Below are 19,518 nucleotides of genomic sequence, written 5' to 3'. Positions count from 1 at the left end.
GTCCATTTCTGCTCTGTGTTACTTCTTGCTTACTTTTTGTCATTTAAGGAAATAAGCGTTAACTTGTTTTATCATCACGTTACTTATGACAGTCATAATAAAATAGAAATGTAAACAATTATTCCCAGGTTTTAGCAAAATCTACATTACGAGCTAATCAATACCAAAGTCAATGTACTTAGCTTAATGTAAGAGTAGTCATGTACAGTGAAAAACAAGAAATGTAGTCTATACTTGTTTCCCAAGTAGCTTTTTTGGATCTTTCAGCTCATTGACTCAATTTAACAACCGCTTCTTCACGCTTTGTTTGCTCCCCGCTCCCATCAGCCTCACAAGAAAAGACAGTCTTAGAAACCAGCCGCTGAAGAAAGCAAAGCAATTAAATCCATATATTTCCCTCAGGAGATAGTGGAAACCAAATCAGGTCTTATATTCACCAGTCAGATGCAGAATTGACTAACATGAACACTTCTGTGCCTTCTGGAGCAATAAAGTGTGTACCCCAACTCTGTGGTTGTTTTGCTGTAGCTATTGCCTCCTGTTGGAAGATTCCGGTTGCCTACTTTTGTCTGATTCTCGAAAGGCCTGTACGGTCGGACAGACAGGTTTTCCACTAAAACACGATGCAGCATTATTCGGAGTGAGTACCATGTCCAAACTGAAGGCCAGGTTCCATGACATCTCAGAAACAGATCGCAAAATGGGACGACCGATTCTTTACACTTTCAACACTACAGGCTGGCTTCAACAGATTTACAGCCAAAGTTCAAAGGTGGATATGACACCGAGCTCCATGGCCAGGTAATCCGGAACAGGCCGCTTGCAAACAATCTCAGGGCTCATTGGGCTGCCAGGAGGCCTGTCATGATTGCCCATCACCATAAGGCATGTTTGCACCTGGAGTCAAACGTGAGCATGTGGTGGACTCGTAGGGCCCGAGTGCCATCCCACATCAGTGTGTGACCAGGCTGGTGGAGAACAGGATAAGGCGGTTGTAGATGTATTGGTACCTCAGTTTCCGTAATCTGTTTCAAAAGGTCCGTCATACAGTTGACCAAATGTTATGAAAACCAAATATTTTTTTCACCCATTGGAAATAATGTAAATCAAATGAATCCATTCCAGACAGCTAAAAAAATTAACACAAAACACATTTTTATAGAACATAATCATACCTGCAGAAATCAATGTGAAATACATTTAAATGGATCCTAATATGCAGAACCAACTTTTCTTACCTGTTGGTACTTGTTTTCGTGTATTAAGGATCCCCTTAAGTACTGAAAATGTGAAATCAAACCATGGAGGCATGGCGGAGATACTTATAAAACAATCTTGCCTTCTTCAAAACTTGGTCCAAACGAGCTGTTTGGAATTTGAGATGATAGTGATGTATTTCGCTTTAGTTACGTCAGCCGATATTTCCATATATGGTAGAGGTCTACCTGGAAAGCTTTGCACGAGTCTGACATTTGTATTCAGTTGTAGTCTAAAGTTGTAGTCAATAAGTTTTTTTTTGTCTATCTATCCTCTTGTTGTGGGGCAGACTGGCTCGGAATTGCACACGCATGCTAAAATTCTTCGCTGTTGCTATTTCTGATACAAAGTAGCTAGGGCTGCAACAACTAATCGATTCAATCGATTAAAATTGATTATAAAAATAGTTGCCGATTAATTTAGTCATCGATTCGTTGGATCTATGCTATGCGCATGCGCAGAGGCTTTCTATTTATTTTTTTATTTTTATTATTTTTTATATACAGTACCTTTATTTATAAACTGCAACATGTACAAACAGCTGAGAAACAATAATCAAAATAAGTATGGCGCCAGCATGCTGTTTTTTTTCAATAAAATACTGGAAAGGATAGAAATGTAGTTTGTCTCTTTTATCCGATTATTAATCGAATAATCTAAGTAATAATGGACAGATTAATCGATTATCAAATGAATCGTTAGTTGCAGCCCTAAAAGTAGCGTATACCGTATTTTCAAGGCTACAAACCGCTTTTTCCCCCAAGCTTTAAACAAAACAACGGTGTGGCTAATCTATGGATCGTTCTTCGCAAACGGCTAAATTATGAAATGGATTAAGCAAAGACATCAAACAATCCACTAAAATAATCCACTTGAAGAAACTGTTCAAACTCAAAGTGTTTACAAAGTACAAGGATGAAGGATCCCGATAAACATCTTGAACCTTATTAAAAAAGGAGAACATCTTATTAATCTCATAAAGGATGAATAAAGACATCAATGACTTTTCTGTTTTGTTTGATCGGCCGTTTTACTGCCGTGTTACAGGCACTGTTCGGATATAATTGAAGTATGTAAAAAAACATTTACCAGAACTAATTTCACAACGTACCTGTTTATATCTGTGGCTTATAGTCCGGTGCGGCTTACTATATGAAAACATATTTTTTTCTTATACAATTTAGTAGGTGCAGGGTATATACCAGTCTGGAAAATACAGTAGTTCGAACATATATCTGTCAGTAGACTCCATATGAAAGCGCAAAATGGCTGGCGAGGTGAAGACACAGTTGAAGGGGTCTTGGCCTGCAGGAGGACTTTGGCACGTAAATAAGACCGCCCACAAAACAGTGCATTATGAAGAGACAGTCTGAAAGTGGCTTGAAGATGGTCTGTGAAACAAAATCTATGCAAAATGTTTACTAAAGAACCACCATTACATGTTATGTAGACCATAAGGAAGTGTTTTAAATGTACAAAAAAAAATCATAATATGACTCCTTTAAATCAGTGGTCCCCAACCTTTTTGTAACAGCGGACCTGTCAAAGCTTGAAAAGTTGTCCCACGGACCGGGGGGTGGGGGAGGATTTATTTTTATTTAAAAAAAAAAATTTTTGTCAGAAAAAAATACAATCATGTATGCTTACGGACTGTATCCCTGCAGACTGTATTGATCTATATTGATATATAATGTAGGAACCAGAAATATTAATAACAGAAGGAAACAACCCTTTTGTGCGAATGTGTGTGAATGAGTGTAAATGGGGGAGGGAGTTTTTTTTGGGTTGGTGCGCTAATTGTAAGTGCATCTTGTGTTTTTTATGTTGATTTAATATAAAATAAAAAAATAATAACATTTATTTTATTTTTTTATTTTTTTATTTCTCGTGCGGCCCGGTACTAATCGATCAACGGGTGGTTGGGGACCACAGCTTTAAATGATGAATGAAATGTTTATTATGCACAATGTTCGGCCGTACAAATACAGACATGGTAAACTAAAATTGGGGGAAATTTTTGTAAATTTTTTTGTGTCAAGATTTCAATTATATGAAAAGGCTCTGGTAAAATAAGAAATGGTCTTGTTTATTCCGGGCAATACCACAAACGACCACCAAACAAAAGTCAATAGCAGCAGCAGCAAAAGCATATAGTTGTGTCTGCAGTCATCAATCAGTCAGCACTCAACACACCTGTCGCTGATGAGTTCCCTGCGTTCCGGGCCAGGACGTAGTTTCCTGTTCCGTACAGTAAGCCGAAACGTCAATATCTATGCGCACTCTCTCTCCATGTTTCCCCACCTCTGTGCTCATTGTGTGTTGTCCTGTGTCGTGTTCTCGCAGTCCCTCTTCGCTTCCCGGATTCAAGCTGTGTGTCTTGTCTCCCTGGATTCCCTCTGGTCCCCTTGCTGCCTGCCTGGATCTCGACCTCTCGCCTGGACACGGACTCTGACGCCCCGTTCCTGCCCTCGACCTCACGCCTGCTCACGGAAGTCCGAGCTTGGACTTCCGCACCTCGCTCAACACTTCCGGTAACACTGATCAGATAATCGCTTCACATAGTCGCACACCATACACATTTTGGATTAGTTTCACACTTCATACTTTTGTAATTATAATAAATAGAGCTAAAACTACAACCCTGCATTCTGTGCCGTCTTCTTCTCCCTGTGCTGTAACAAGTTGGTGAAGTTTCTACAGAGGTGCAATTGTGGCGCTCATCCCACAAATCTATCTCTTTCACAACAAATAGGGGAATCCTTTTAAGAGGGAAATAAATGGGTTTTCCAACAGAGTAGGAGTATTTTTAAGAGGCATTGTTACAACAGAGAAATAAATGTTAATTCTGTTTTTATTTCAACTCTTATTCTTAATGTCTGGCGAGTGCGCAGTAACTCATTTTGCTGAGTATTACAAACGTATGCATGTGTGTCTGGGAGTAGATTTAGGCCTACTGTAACTTTGTGAGGAAAAGATCAATATTGTCATCACTCACACATGCACGTGTGCACACACAAACACACATCCTTGAGAATAAAAAGCACAAATCGTTAAAGTCTATAACGCTAAAAGAACACTTTCACAGCGGTTTAAAGGCTTACTGCTTACACATATTTATACCCAAGAACAACTCTGCGCTAAATACTGAGGATCTGAAACTGTTTAATGGCACCTAAAATAAGAATCGGTACACGTTAAATCAAGCATGTAGTTGTAGTGCTTAGTTGTTATTATGGGGGTTGTGCAGTCATGTGTTTGACAGTAGAGTTGAAGTTGTGAAACTCATGCAATGCATATTTTTAGTAGAACACATAGCCATAAAGTCGTGTACCATCTGAAGTGATGGCTGTTTACTGTAAAACTTGGTTTACTGTATACAGTACAGTGTATCCGGAAAGTATTCACACCTTTTCCACATTTTGTTATTTCTCAGCATTCGTCAAAAATGGAATACATTCATTTTTGTCCTCAAAATTCTACAGAAAATACCCCAAACAACTATGCGAAACATATTTTTATTACATTTTGCAGATGTAGTAAAGCTATTAACTCACATGCACATAAGTATTCACAGCCTTCGCTCAATACTTTGTTGATGCACCTTTGGCAGCATGAGCAAAAATTAATATTTTCGAATACACTGTAAGTGAGATTAAAAATATCTACAAAACTACCACACAACAAAGGTTTGCAAAAGTTTACAGTAAAATGTATTTTATGCCACCTATATTCACTAGTGTTTTATTTAGCTCAAATGAACAGCAAAAAGGTACATTTTGCACGATAAAATCACCAGAAAATAGAAAATATGTCATGTCTGAAAGCCATAAAAACTATATTCTACAAAAAGCCACAATACCTTTTGTTATGAAGGCGATAACAACATCAATGCATGTGTGAGTGAAAAACAATTAAAGCACATTCTGCCCTTTAATGGCTATACCTGCAGTTGTTGTCCTCCACTATGATAAAGTGTTTTAAGTCCTCTGTCTCCCCACATCTCACTGACTTTCTCCTTCCCAGCGCCATATGCTCCGAGCTCCATCTTGGGCTCATTTAGAAAGCAACACACACACACACACACACACACACACACACACACACACACACACACACACACACACACAACACACACACACACACACACACACACACACACACCTCCATCAAAGCAAAGGAACAGCTGGTACGTTCGATAGGGATGACTACTCTCCTGTCACATTGTACACACACGTACACACACCATCAAGCCTGGTGTTTCTTGCCGTTTTGAAAAGGCAAATAAGTAAAAGATAAAGATGGAGAGCGGGTTGCAATAAGAGTGTCAGAGGGAGCAGGCTGGAAGGAGTTTGGTATTGTACAAATGATTTGACATAACAATTGCATTCAATTATAGTCCATCTGTGTTCACAAAGTGTATAAGTACCAGTAGTACAACTCCATTTCAACATAAAGCTGGTCTGCATGAGACATCGGGCTCCTCGTGGCACTGCTAAACTTAAATAAGAGTGTATTTGAACTTTTTTATGGCGATGCGTCATGGTGTGAAGTCATCATTTAAATGATATAAAAAGAAAATCAAAAACAGAATTAGCTATTTCTTTTTGTAATGTGTCCAGGCCTGACTACTGTCAGAAAAATAAATGAAACTATTTCACTCAAAACTGGGTTATGCATGTTTTGGAGTCATATAAACATGAGGGATTGAAATTCTTAAAAAAAAATAGCAAAATTAACAGAATAAAATAAATATGTATTGTCAATAAAACAAATTGTTCCATTTTAATTTGACAGAATACAAATACATATATTTCCTTAACATAACTGTGTTGCTGGATTTAAGACAGTACAAATGCAATGTTGATGCTATACAACAGAGATTCTCAAACTGTGGTACATGTACCACTAGTGGTACACGGGCTTCATCTAGTGGTACACCAAATATTCACTTAATTAAAGTACAATGTTTTAATTTCCTACATTCAAACACTGTTACTGTTCAAACTGTGTGTAATGTTACAGTGGCCAAAATATTAAATATACTTGTTAAATACAACCTCTGCTTTGTTTTAATGAATACTTAGGTTGAATGCTTTTTAATATTGGTCATTAAGGTGGTACTTAGAAAGCCATTTTTTTCTGAGGTGGTACACAATTTTGAGAACCATTGATGTATAGGAAGGTGCTGTTTGTGTTGATTATTGTTTTGAGTACAAGATATGAATCTTATAATTGCCGCAAGAGAGCAGAGTTGTAAAATTAGACTTAAAGGCCTACTGAAACCCACTACTACCGATCACGCAGTCTGATAGTTTATATATCAATGATGAAATCTTAACATTGCAACACATGCCAATACGGCCGGGTTAGTTTACTTAAGTTCAATTTTAAATTTCGCGCAAAATATCCTGCTGAAAACGTCTCGGTATGATGACGTCAGCGCGTGACGTCACAGATTGTAGAGGACATTTTGGGACAGCATGGTGGCCAGCTATTAAGTCGTCTGTTTTTATCGCAAAATTCCACAGTATTCTGGACATCTGTGTTGGTGAATCTTTTGCAATTTGTTCAATGAACAATGGAGATAGCAAAGAAGAAAACCGCAAAGGCAGGTGTTGGGCCGGATAACGCACCCCCGTTGTAGAATGCACCCCCTGACTGTTGTGCCGGATAACACAGCCGGTGTTTCATTGTTTACATTCCCGAAAGATGACAGTCAAGCTTTACCATTGGCCTGTGGAGAACTGGGACAACAGAGACTCTTACCAGGAGGACTTTGAGTTGGATACGCAGACACGGTACCGTGAGTACGCATGCAGTTGCGGCTTCCAAACATTTGATCGCTTGCCCGTACGTGCGTGCCGCTATGTGCATGTCACGTACGTAACTTTGGAGACTTTGGGGAAATATATGTGCTGTATGAACTTTGGGGAGGTGAACGGTACTTTGGGCTGTGGGATTGAGTGTGTTGTGCAGGTGTTTGAGTTGTATTGGCGGGTTATATGGACGGGAGGGGGGAAGTATTAATTTGTGGCATATTAAATATAAGCCTGGTTGTGTTGTGGCTAATAGAGTATATATATGCCTTGTGTTTATTTACTGTTTTAGTCATTCCCAGCTGAATACCAGGTCCCACCCGCCTCTCACAGCATCTTCCCTATCTGAATCGCTCCCACTGCCCTCATCCTTCACTCTCACTTTCCTCATCCACAAATCTTTCATCCTTGCTCAAATTAATGGGGAAATCGTCGCTTTCTCGGTCCGAATCGCTCTCGCTGCTGGTGGCCATGATTGTAAACAATGTGCAGATGTGAGGAGCTCCACAACCTGTGATGTCAAGCTACTCGTCTGCTACTTCCGGTAGAGGCAAGGCTTTTTTATCAGCGACCAAAAGTTGCGAACTTTATCGTCTATGTTCTGTACTAAATCCTTTCAGCAAAAATATGGCAATATTGCGAAATGATCAAGTATGACACATAGAATGGACCTGCTATCCCCGTTTAAATAAGAAAACTGCATTTCAGTAGGCCTTTAAAGTGTTTACACTCTGGGAACATTTGATGTTAATTATCTTCAAAGACAAATAGGACATACGTTTAAGTTGTAAAAGTGTTTTTTTGTTTTTTTCAATAAACGTCAGTCCTAATTAAACATATCAAACATGTTTTTATGTTTTGTTATTTTGACCCTTGTGAATGCTTTTTGATCAGATAATGTTGCATGTTCAAATTAGTACAGGGGTTAAAATAGATCAAATAAAACATTACATGTTTGGTATTTTTGTTTAGAACTGAAGTTGATTGACAGATTTGAGCAAAAAAAGTAAATAAAAAAATATATATATATAATTCCAAAATGTTTTCACCCTTTGAAAAATGAAGGACTTTTACATCCTAATTGGCTTTGGGGCATTGTCCAATAACTGCAACTTGGAGTTAGTGGACATTTATATTTAAAATAAACATTGACAAGAAGATCATCTTAGGAAAAAAAATATCTCAACAAAGTCACCATAGGCCTACTCAGTGGCCTAGTGGTTAGAGTGTCCGCCCTGATATCGGTAGGATGTCAGTTCAAACCCCGGCCGAGTCATACCTAAGACTATAAAAATGGGACCCATTACCTCCCTGCTTGGCACTCAGCATCAAGGGTTGGAATTGGGGGTTAAATCACCAAAAATGATTCCCGGGCGCGGCCACCGCTGCTGCTCACTGCTCCCCTCACCTCCCAGGGGGTGAACAAGGGGATGGGTCAAATGCAGAGGACAAATTTCACCACACTTAGTGTGTGTGAGACAATCATTGGTACTTTAACTTTAACTTTAATTTTCACCTGAAGGTTAAATAAGCACACACTTTGTGGTCCTGATAGCCATTTTAGACAAAAACAAGCTCTAATCTAACCCCATTGTGTTTTAAAAGAAAAAATGACACCGACACTAAAAAAGTCCCATTTGCAGTCCGAACACCAGAAATTGGGCGGAAAATAGCTAGCTTGGCCAGCTAACTGCCACCAAGCTGCCAGCCAACGCAAAGAGAATAAAAGACGCCATAAAAGTAAAACAGCAATGAGTTTGATAGCTCGAGATCAGACTTACTGGCATCTATTGGATTAGTCTGTGGAAAACTGTCGTCAGTGGCATCCATTGACATTTTACAGACTTTGTTTGGATTCTCACGGTAATGAGGAACAAAGTGTTATCCTTTCCGTCTCATACGCGAACCCTTTTTCCTAAATACGCTATGACGTCGTTTTAAAGGAATGTCTGGCAACCCTTGTTGTGTCTCAGTGCTAAACTTTTTGATGAGCCTGTTATTATCTGAATCAATTAACGGACTTGTGTGAAATTATCTTTGTATGTTTTACTGCCAACCTGATGTGTGACTCATCTAAGCTCTCTGATTTTACGAGCCTCTTTTGTCACTTTATGCCACATTTCATTTACCTAACGATGACATATGTTCATTAGAGTACAATGAGCCACTGAGTAAATGTTTTTTGTCATGAATAAAACAAAAATGTGTACTTTGTGTGAATGAATTATTTTTATGATTAGTCAAATATGTCATCAAACTGTTTCTTATCATCTTTGGTTAATGGTCAAGTTTTAAATGCTCTTCCATCCTTAATGTCCATCACAGGGATTGTACAACCTTTGATGTACGCCGCTAATTTATTGTGCCCGGGAAGTCAAATGAACCTCTAAAATAGTAAATTAGTACTACAGTAGTACCTCAGACAAAACTCTTAACTCCAATCACTTGTATCTCAAATCAACCTCTACCATTAAAATGCGCTTGCCCCCACCAACCACCACACTTTTAACATGTAACATGCTTTTCAAAAACAAACTTTGATACATTGTATAAAAACAATACAATATAATGTAGTACAGACAACTACAGTACTTTTATAAAGTAATGTAATAATAATGTACATTAACCTTGGAGTGTGGACTTCTATGATGTATCCTTCCAGGTGCTTCTCCGTCACACAGACCATCAGCGGGTTCTCCATAATTTCATGGATAAATGCTCCATCAATTAGATATTTTTTCAATATTCTTGGCTATAGCAGTTAGGGATGATACTCGAAACCGGTTTTCCCGTTTGTTCGATAAGAAAAGAACCGATTTTATTCAACACTATATTATTATTTATACACCTATAGTGATCACAGAGACAGGTTGTTTTTGTGTTACTGTTTTTCTGAAAAATCCCACTTAATATACTTTGGGTAACAACAGTCAATATTTATTTATTTTATTTTATTTTTTTAGGGGGGTAACAGTCAATATTTATTTATTTATTAGATTTTATTTTGTTCTTATATAATAAAAGTGAGCTTTTGTTAAACCAAATATTGTGTGTTTTTTTTCCATATACAACAACCTATCTGGACTCGAAAAGAGAATCGATAAGGAATCGGTTCGATAAGAGGATTCGATAATAGGCTTGAACTCGATAATTTCTTATCAAACATCATCCCTAATAGCAGTAGACTCATTCTGCTTCAGTATGGTGCAGACAAGCAGGGATATGCTCAAGTTGGAGACACACTTGTCATGTTTTTCACGATTTCTTTTTTTAATTCAATGAATATCATCCACTCCTTCTTCCCAGCGTTGTCCTTCAAACCCACATTCTTCTTTCCCATGGTTAGAAAAAAAGTGATGTCGATCTCTAGCTATAAGCTGCAGGAATGCCAGCGAGTAAGACCAGATGTTTTGATTGGGTCGTACATGGTTCACTGTGATATTTGCTATGCCAACTAATGGCGGGAAAATTGAATTAGTTGCAAGTTGCAGGCAAAGATGACAATTTTTGCTTGCAACTTAAAGCATAACAATTCGCCGAGTGACAGCTCTTTTCTCAAAACAAGGTAGTAGTTCACACATCTGCAGCTGAAGTGGGCTCAAGTCCTGGTCATATGTGGTAAATGTGCTAAATTACAACCAGTAAGGGATTGACTGGGGATCAGTGCAGGGTGTAGCAAGCCTAGTGAACCTTGTATCATACAACTTTAAACAGCATAAGCAGCACAGACTATTTTGGGTCAATGTAACATTCAATCAACTTTGCATATTCTTGTTAAAACTCTCAGCTGACGATGTGCAGTTCATTTATAATTCCTGACTAAAAAGTTAAAAAGCATCTTCTTACCTCAGCGGTGTGGTTCAGACTTAATTTTGGCAGTTTATTCTTCATGTTCCCAGAGTTTCCACCATAAGTTTGACCCCCGTTGAACCCTTCTGGTGCTACTAGAAGTGGCTTTAATTGTGGTGAGTCAATGGGCGCCTGGTCCTGGCCATCCATTGGGCGAACATATGCGGTTGGCTTCTGCTGCACTGCAATTGGCTTCCCTGATAGGCTACCAGGTGGAAAGGTAGCTGTGGGGGTGGTAAGACCAGGTACGGGTGTTGTTGACAAAAGTGATGTGGAAGCCAGCGGAGAGGAGGACATGGAGACGTGAGAGCTTGCTTCATTTTCTTGTGGGGAGCCAGACGTTTTGCAGTGGCCAGCGTCCATGGCAGAAGATCGATAATTGCCAGCATCTGAGAGTATGAAAGCAAAATATATTCAAGAAGTGACCAAAACAACCCGAGTTATTGAAGTATATTGAGTTGTTTTCTGCTCCCTAAATCTAATCAGGGTCGAATGTATCCTTCCAGATGAGTGGGCCCATTCACAAAAAGCAGATTATTTGGCCTAGTGATCCACATATACAAAATATTGTATTACCGTAAAATGATTGTTAGGGTTTGGGTAAGAAACCTCCTAATGTACCTCAAGGAGTAGAATAGCATTAGCAGCCTATGCAGTTTGTCTAGAAATCATCAAGGACAGTTGTAAAATGTATCACCATAATTGTGTGGGCATGTTGAGTTTGTTAGTCAGTAGATAATACACCCTTGTAGTTTTATAATATGCAATTATTGTTAACATTTTTATTAGGGATGTCCGACAATATCGGACTGCCGATATTATCGGCCGAGAAATGCTTTAAAATGTAATATCGGAAATTATCGGTATCGGTATCAAAAAGTAAATGTATGACTTTTTAAAACGCCGCTGTGTACACGGACGTAGGGAGAAGAACAGAGCGCCAATAAACTTTAAAGGCACTGCCTTTGCGTGCCGGCCCTGTCACATAATATCTACGGCTTTTCACACACACAAGTGAATGCAAGCATACTTGGTCAACAGCCATACAGGTCACACCGAGGGTGGCCGTATAAACAACTTTAACACTGTTACAAATATGCGCCCCACTGTGAACCCACACCAAACAAGAACGACAAACACATTTCGGGAGAACATCCGCACCGTAACACAACCTAAACACAACAGAACAAATACCCAGAACCCCTTGCAGCACTAACTCTTCCGGGACGCTACAATATACACCCCCATTACCCCCTATCCCCCCCCCCCCCCATCCCGCCCACCTCAACCTCCTCCATGAGCATTTCCCAAATTCCAAGCTGCTGTTTTGAGGCATGTTAAAAAAAATAAGGCACTTTGTGACTTCAATAATAAATATGGCAGTGCCATGTTGGCATTTTTTTCCATAACTTGAGTTGATGTATTTTGGAAAACCTTGTTACATTGTTTAATGCAAACAGCGGGGCATCACAACAAAATTAGGCATAATAATGTGTTAATTCCACGACTGTGTATTTCGGTATCGGTTGATATCAGAATCGATAATTAAGAGTTGGACAATATCGGATATCGGCAAAAAAAACATTAGCGGACATCTCTATTTTTTTAAACCACAGTAATTTCAGTGGCTAATATTTGAAAAACGGTTGATAAAGTTCATAAAGGCACTTGAAACAGCGAAAGGGGTTCTGCAACATGATGCTGTGACGTGCTGTGTGTTGCAGGTAAGGACGTTGTGTCAAAGTAATGCATATAACTTGCAATACGGTTGCGAAACAGGAATGTATTAGCCCATCCAGAATGTTACTATAATACTGAATTATTGTGAACATGTAGGGATATGAAATGGTGTTGCATGTTATTAGCTCTAGAGGAAACTAGCATGTTATGCAGCTCTTGGTTACTAACATTATAATGTGTTCATGCATTGTATTAATGTACAAAATTGCACATGCTTTATTACAGTTAGTGACAATGTGTGTTTACAACATGTGTCGGATGAAAGTGAAGTTTTATCAGTGACAATGCGCAGCCTTTGTCGTCTGTTGTTGCTGCAATAGTCCCTGATGTGCTTGATGTTGCTGTAAAGACAAACATGTTTTTAAAACATGCACCCCATGATTTATTCATGTCCATGTGTGCGACGATTCCAAAGACCAAAAATTATTTTATTTACTATTAAACGGTAATTGGTGTCCTAAAATCTGGTGCACAAAAAAATGTCATTTATTTATCATTTAGTATATAGGAAACCTGCGGCAGGTGTTCCAACAATATTGTGACAACATTGCTAACCGTTTTCTTTTAGGTCACAATAATCTATAAGGCGACTGTCTGTTTCACTAACTTTTTGTAACCCACAAGAATTATCGTCTCTGGATTTTCGTAATAACCAACAATTCCATTAACTTCAGTCCGCATCTTTAATTTCGCTGTGCTGTAACTATGTACGCTGTATATAACACAGCACTTTGATGTGTATCAGTGTGCGTCAGTCATTACTAAGTAAGCCTGGGCCGGTCGATAAATAAATTAATCCAACAATAAATAAAAATTAACTTGACAACTTTGCCATCATTGATATATTGCCATGTTTGTGTGTGTTTGTTTTCTTTGTCGCAAACAGGGTGCAACGGGGTTCACTCTGTCCATCACTCTCAGCACCTGAGCATGTCAATTCAATAGTTGAATTAAGTGAACGAAGTGATCGTCTTGTCAGTAATAAGCAATCTTTGTCTCAGTGGGCAGAGGCGGGAGCGCTATCATTATACACATGATACACTGACAGAGTCTCACTTGTCGCTACTCACTAGTGCAGGGGTCGGCAACCCAAAATGTTGAAAGAGCCTTATTGGACCAAAAATACAAAAACAAATCTGTCTGGAGCCGCAAAAAATTAAAAGCCATATTACATACAGATAGTACGTCATGAGATATAAATTTAATTAATATGACTTAAAGGAAACTAAATGAGCTCAAATATAGCTACAAATGAGGCATAATGATGCAATACGTACATATAGCTAGCCTAAATAGCATGTTAGCATCGATTAGCTCGCAGTCATGCAGTGACCAAATATGTCTGATTAGCACTCCACACAAGTCAATAACATCAACAAAACTCACCTTTGTGGATTCATGCACAACGTTAAAAGTTTGGTGGACAACATGAGACAGAAAAATAAGTGGCATAAAACACGTCCTAGAAAGTCGCAGAAAGATATACATGTAAACAAACTAAGGTGAGTTCAAGGACTGCCAAAATTAGTAGGACAAAACGGCGCTCGCCAAATAATCGAATCAGTGAAGCATGTTTAATATAAACAGTGTGCTTTATAACAAATAGGGAGGTTTGTGTCATGTTTGTCCTCCAACAGAAACCATATTAAAACAAAAAATATATTTTTTTCCCCTCAACTTTTTCCATTTTTCATACATTTTTGAAAAAGCTCCAGAGAGCCACTAGGGTGGCGCTAAAGAGCCGCATGCGGCTCTAGAGCCGCGGGGTGCCGACCCCTGCACTAGTGAAAGCACCGGAAGGTAATACAAATTGGGTGGAAAAATAATGATTGCAAAGCCTAACATCCGAAAAAACAAACATACAACGCATTGTTTCCAACGGGGGGGAAAACTGCACTTTTGCACTACAAATGTTGCTAACAGAGATTGAAAGTAATTTTAATTGTTGTTGTTTGTTTACTATTTAATGATAATTAAAATTATTGACCTTCCAATTACAATGGTTAAAAAAAATAAAAAAATAATGAGAACTCTAAGTTTATTGTGTTTAAAATGAATGATTGCATTATTATTAGTGTTAGACACCATGATTACATTAGTGCTGAATTTGATCTCAAAATAATTCTGACAATAGTAACTATTTGCCGACAATAACTTGTGGGATAAAAGATCCTCCAGGTAAAAGTATTATTGGACAAGGCCTACTGTAGTCCTTGAAAAAATCTGCACAATTACCGGTAAAATAACGGCAGCCGTGGTTGTCAGGAATTCACCGTAAAAAATACAGTCATGATGTACGGAACATTATGGTATGTTGATGCTGAACTCGTTAATTTTACAGTTGATAACAGTTTTTGCTGACAGTAAATGACTATGAAAAAAAAAAAAGTATATTGGTAACCCATTTACAAAAAAACCAATAAAATTTACAATAAAATACTGGGAGTTGTGTTTGCCAAGAATTCACCGTAAAACAAATTAGGGCCAATTTTAGTCTTGCTAATCTGCAGGAGTACCCGCAGGGAACCCACACAGTCACAGTCACAGGGAGAACTGGCAAACTCCACACAGAAAGATCCCTAGCCCGTGAATCAAACACAAGAACGCCTCACTGTGCGGCACAAGTGTTAACCACTGTGCTGCCCTTACACCAGTAGTATTATCTGCAAAATGCCTGTGTTTCCGAGACATGCGGATTTTAACTTGAAAGTATTTGTACAACCTTTCACTGGACAACTCACAACATTGCCTTTGGCAACATGTTCCTTCAAGTGAGCTATCAAAAATGAGCCATAAATGCTCCGTATCTCTTACATGGCTACTTGCAACCAGTTCCAACACACTTAAACACACAGTGTGGTACATGGCGATGCATTTTACGTTGAAACACATAGACATAACACCTCAATGTCTGAAACGACTTGCCACGAATATACAAGAAAACATGTTAACTCAGCTAAGGCTTTAACACAAACTGTAAATGTTAATGTACAATCTGCAAACATTTTTAATTTAGACATAATACTGTACATTTTAGAGTATGTGCATGCTTGTGACATTGCAGTATATGACTAAAAACATTGTACAATTTTTCATTATTTTCACAGTAAAGTCATGTGTTTTCTATGTATTATAACCATTGTAATTTAACTTATCTACTGTGTCTTGGTTTGCAGGAATCCACTGCATTTACTACTGTGATAAACTATTTTTGATTTTACGGTGTTTTACTGTTGCTGTTTAACAATTGCTTGCTCTAGTTTATGATCATTCTCTACAGTGTAAGACATGACACTGATCATTTGGGTTTTTAGAGAAAGGGTCTTATTTATAAACATTTAAAGTTAAAGTACCAATGATTGTCACACACACACTAGTTGTGGCGAAATTATTCTCTGCATTTGACCCATCACTCTTGATCACCCCCTGGGAGGTGAGGGGAGCAGTGGGCAGCAGCGGTGATTTAACCCCCAATTCCAACCCTTGATGCTGAGTGCCATGCAGGGAGTTAATGGCTCCCATGTTTATAGTCTTTGGTATGACTCGGCCGGGGTTTGAACTCACAACCAACCGATCTCAGGGCGGACACTCTAACCACTAGGCCATTTACATAGGATTTCTACAAAAAATTGCACACACGCAAAATTATTCTGATTTATGAAAGTGTGCATATGCCACATGTATGCAATCTTCCTTTTATTTATCTCCCATTTTCAACTATAAAAAGACAATTTAAAGAGGAACTGCACTTTTTTGGGAATTTATCCTATATTTCACAATCAAATGAAAGCCATCACAAAGGATGTATTTTTTTAATGCATTCTAACTTGTAAAAAAATAGTAAATAAAATTCAATGGTATGTCCTCTATTGCGCTCATAAAACCCAATAAAAAACATCTAAAATGTGCCAACAATACTTCACTTACATTTCTTAACTTGAATATAAACCAAGTATAAGTGATATTGTTATTATAAGCGCTAACGCAGACAAACTATTACAGCGGCGCCAAGATCACGAGCTTGTGTGCCAATGTTGATATGATCGACTGATGACATGCTTCCTCGTGTCCTTGCTCGTCAAACTTTATTGTAGATCATAAATCATGCCTCTCACCTGGATAGTAGAGGAATGAAGACCTATTCCGACTAATTGGTAAACTTTGACAGCCAATTTAGACCTGGCAATGGCGAGAACGACACGAACGGATGCTTGGTTTCCCCCTTTTCTTCGCGAGGATTATGAGTCATTCTTCATCTAAATGGGAATATATGAACATCCTAGCAGTTGGCATCCTAATGACAGCAGACATTATACCGTAAGTGACATCCATCCATTTTCTACCGCCTGTCCCTCTCTGGGTCGCGGGGCTGGCTGGAGCCTATCCCAGATACATTGGGCAGAAGGCGAGGTACACACTGGACCAACACAATGTTTTATAATGTTTGTTGGCGCTTTATGCATTTTTTAAATCAATGAGCCGCACATGCTTAACATTATCAAAATACGTAAGTATTAAATGTTATTATAAATGTGTCCATTACTACATTAAACTGTATATATACTTACATCATGTATATAAATCCTTAATGGAGGTGTTTGGAAGTTGTTTTAAGGGCTTTATAGGCAGAATACAGCGGCTCCTATAGGCTCCATTGTAAGCAGACTTTTGATCGCATTTATTTACTTTTTAGAATGCATTTTAAAAAATGACATTCGTCGTCATGTCTTTCATAATGATTGTGAACGATAGGCAAAATAAAATAAAAAACGGCAGTTCCCCTTTAAAGCAGGTCATCAATGGGCCTTTTAGGATCACTGCAAATCACCATCAAAAATATAATTTAGCTTTGCAGAAATTGAGGCACTTGTGAGCAACATGGAGATGTATAAAAGTCGATTTTTGTCACACTGCTGTGTTTTTCTGTGGTACAACCAACAAAAGAGAGATCTAATCTCAAGTGGAAGAAACAAAAAGAAATGCAAAAATACTCATTCCACTCTGTTGGTGCCACAGTTGGGAGCAATATGAGTGTGATTAATTTTACTAATCCTATTGAAGCGTACATTGGTGCAAATAGTAATGTTGTTGGAAAGTAAACATGATAATGGACTGTTTCCCTAATAGTCGGTATATAATATAATTAACAGAATTATATTACTCCCAAATGACCAGTATCAAGACATTTTACAGCAATTACAATAATTCCCTTGCATCTGCGATATAGTTTAAACATGAACTAATGATGCTGAAAACAGTTCTCTTTTGTTGTCTTGATTTTGTATCCTGCATAATTATTGGGACTGATGGTGACACTATTATTTATAGTGAAATAATTATTATTGTCGATCACCTCGGTATACTGTTAATGTTGATAAACTGATCAACGCTGCCTGGTCAACAAAGTTCACAACCGAGATTTGACGAAGCAAATAGTCAAGAGACTCTCATTGGATAATTAATGCACGGGTGATTTTGTCTCAGCTGGCAGCAAATTATTGAACTAACTGATACAGTCGGTAGCTTCTCATTTGTTCAACAACAATGTGGAAAGACACATCCTGAAGAGATGTTCATCCAGCTGTATGCATGTGAGAAAACTGCAGAAACTACTCAAATCAGGTTGGAAAAAGAACTGTCAGACGCATAATTAAAGAGTGGAAAGACAGCTTGTGCAGCATTACGAATCCTACCTTCATCAGTACAAGATATTGGTGAAGAGTGAATGTAGACAGATATAAATATGCCATTGTAGAAGTTTGTAGAACTGATGCCACAATAAATGTGTGCCATAAAAACACTACTAAAGGCAGTTCAACTAAATATTTGTGTGTTTTGAAATGTAACTGTATCTAATGTAACTTGTCATGAACGTTTGAAATAATCTAAAACAGTATTATTACCATACAGTAATTACTGCATGCTGAAGTAAAGGAGTACATGGGCCTGTTGTACCATGGCCGCAAGTACAGAAGCTTTTTTCCGTCAGGTAAACATGTCAATTACAAAAACAACGTCATAAATGTAAATATAAAATAAGTAGCCATGGAAGTTCAACGTTGTTTGAATCAAATCAAGAACCATCTCCACCCCCTATCAAAAAGGCAAAATCGTTCAATCTGTCTGGATAGCGGCAAATCTAACTTGGAGAAGTTGACTCAACATGGACGCCATTTGTCATCAAAGCTCACCTGTAAGCTTTTACACACAGCACCAACATTTGGAACAATGTGAAGTGATAGAAGAAAGGTCAAAATATAATACAACTATTTGAAGCAGCATAGATAAAGTTATGTAAGTTTAACTTTTGCAGCTGATTTCCCGTAACTGTGGTGCGTTCAAAGACCCTCGTTCAAAGTTTGAAACAGAGGTGTCACTAGGTGTTAAAGACTGTGTAAGCCTAATTAACCCCCAGGAGATGCGGTAATGATAGTTCCATCATAATAATAATGATGTATTATTATGATTGGTATCATCCACTGTGATAATCTACTTTACACTCTGAATTTAAGGAAATTGTGACATATTTATAATCATATTTTACTGAACAATGACAAGTTATATGACTAATTTAAATCATATTCTGACCACTTGTTGGCACTTTTTGAAAAAACTTTTTGTTTTGAAAAAAACAAATTATTTAGGGGGTTTATATAGATGTGTTGTAGATATTTTAATTCTATCTTTAAAAAGTCAAAAACATTATCAATGTTTTTATGTGTTTCAAAAAGTTAATTTCAACCAAATCCATAGAATAATTATTTTTTAGCGCATGTAAACAAACCAAGAGTGTATGAGACGACAACTTTGGGTTTAGAGTAGGATGGGGGGCCCTTCAGAAGTCTTGTGTATGGGG

At 38.0% G+C, this 19,518-nt stretch overlaps 1 protein-coding gene across 1 annotated transcript in view; it reads right to left on the bottom strand.

Annotated features, from left to right (window-relative positions):
* aff2 (AF4/FMR2 family, member 2) overlaps positions 1-19,518 on the bottom strand; it is a 429,950-nt gene that overhangs the window by 224,233 nt on the left and 186,199 nt on the right. The window contains exon 4 of the mRNA XM_061979661.2: positions 10,920-11,311. Coding sequence (XP_061835645.2) covers positions 10,920-11,311 — 392 coding nt within the window. The remainder of the gene's footprint in view (positions 1-10,919; positions 11,312-19,518) is intronic.

Source organism: Nerophis lumbriciformis, linkage group LG19, assembly GCF_033978685.3.
Source record: "Nerophis lumbriciformis linkage group LG19, RoL_Nlum_v2.1, whole genome shotgun sequence".
Classification (NCBI taxonomy): domain Eukaryota; kingdom Metazoa; phylum Chordata; class Actinopteri; order Syngnathiformes; family Syngnathidae; genus Nerophis; species Nerophis lumbriciformis.
This window is presented reverse-complemented; position numbering and strand designations above follow the sequence as displayed.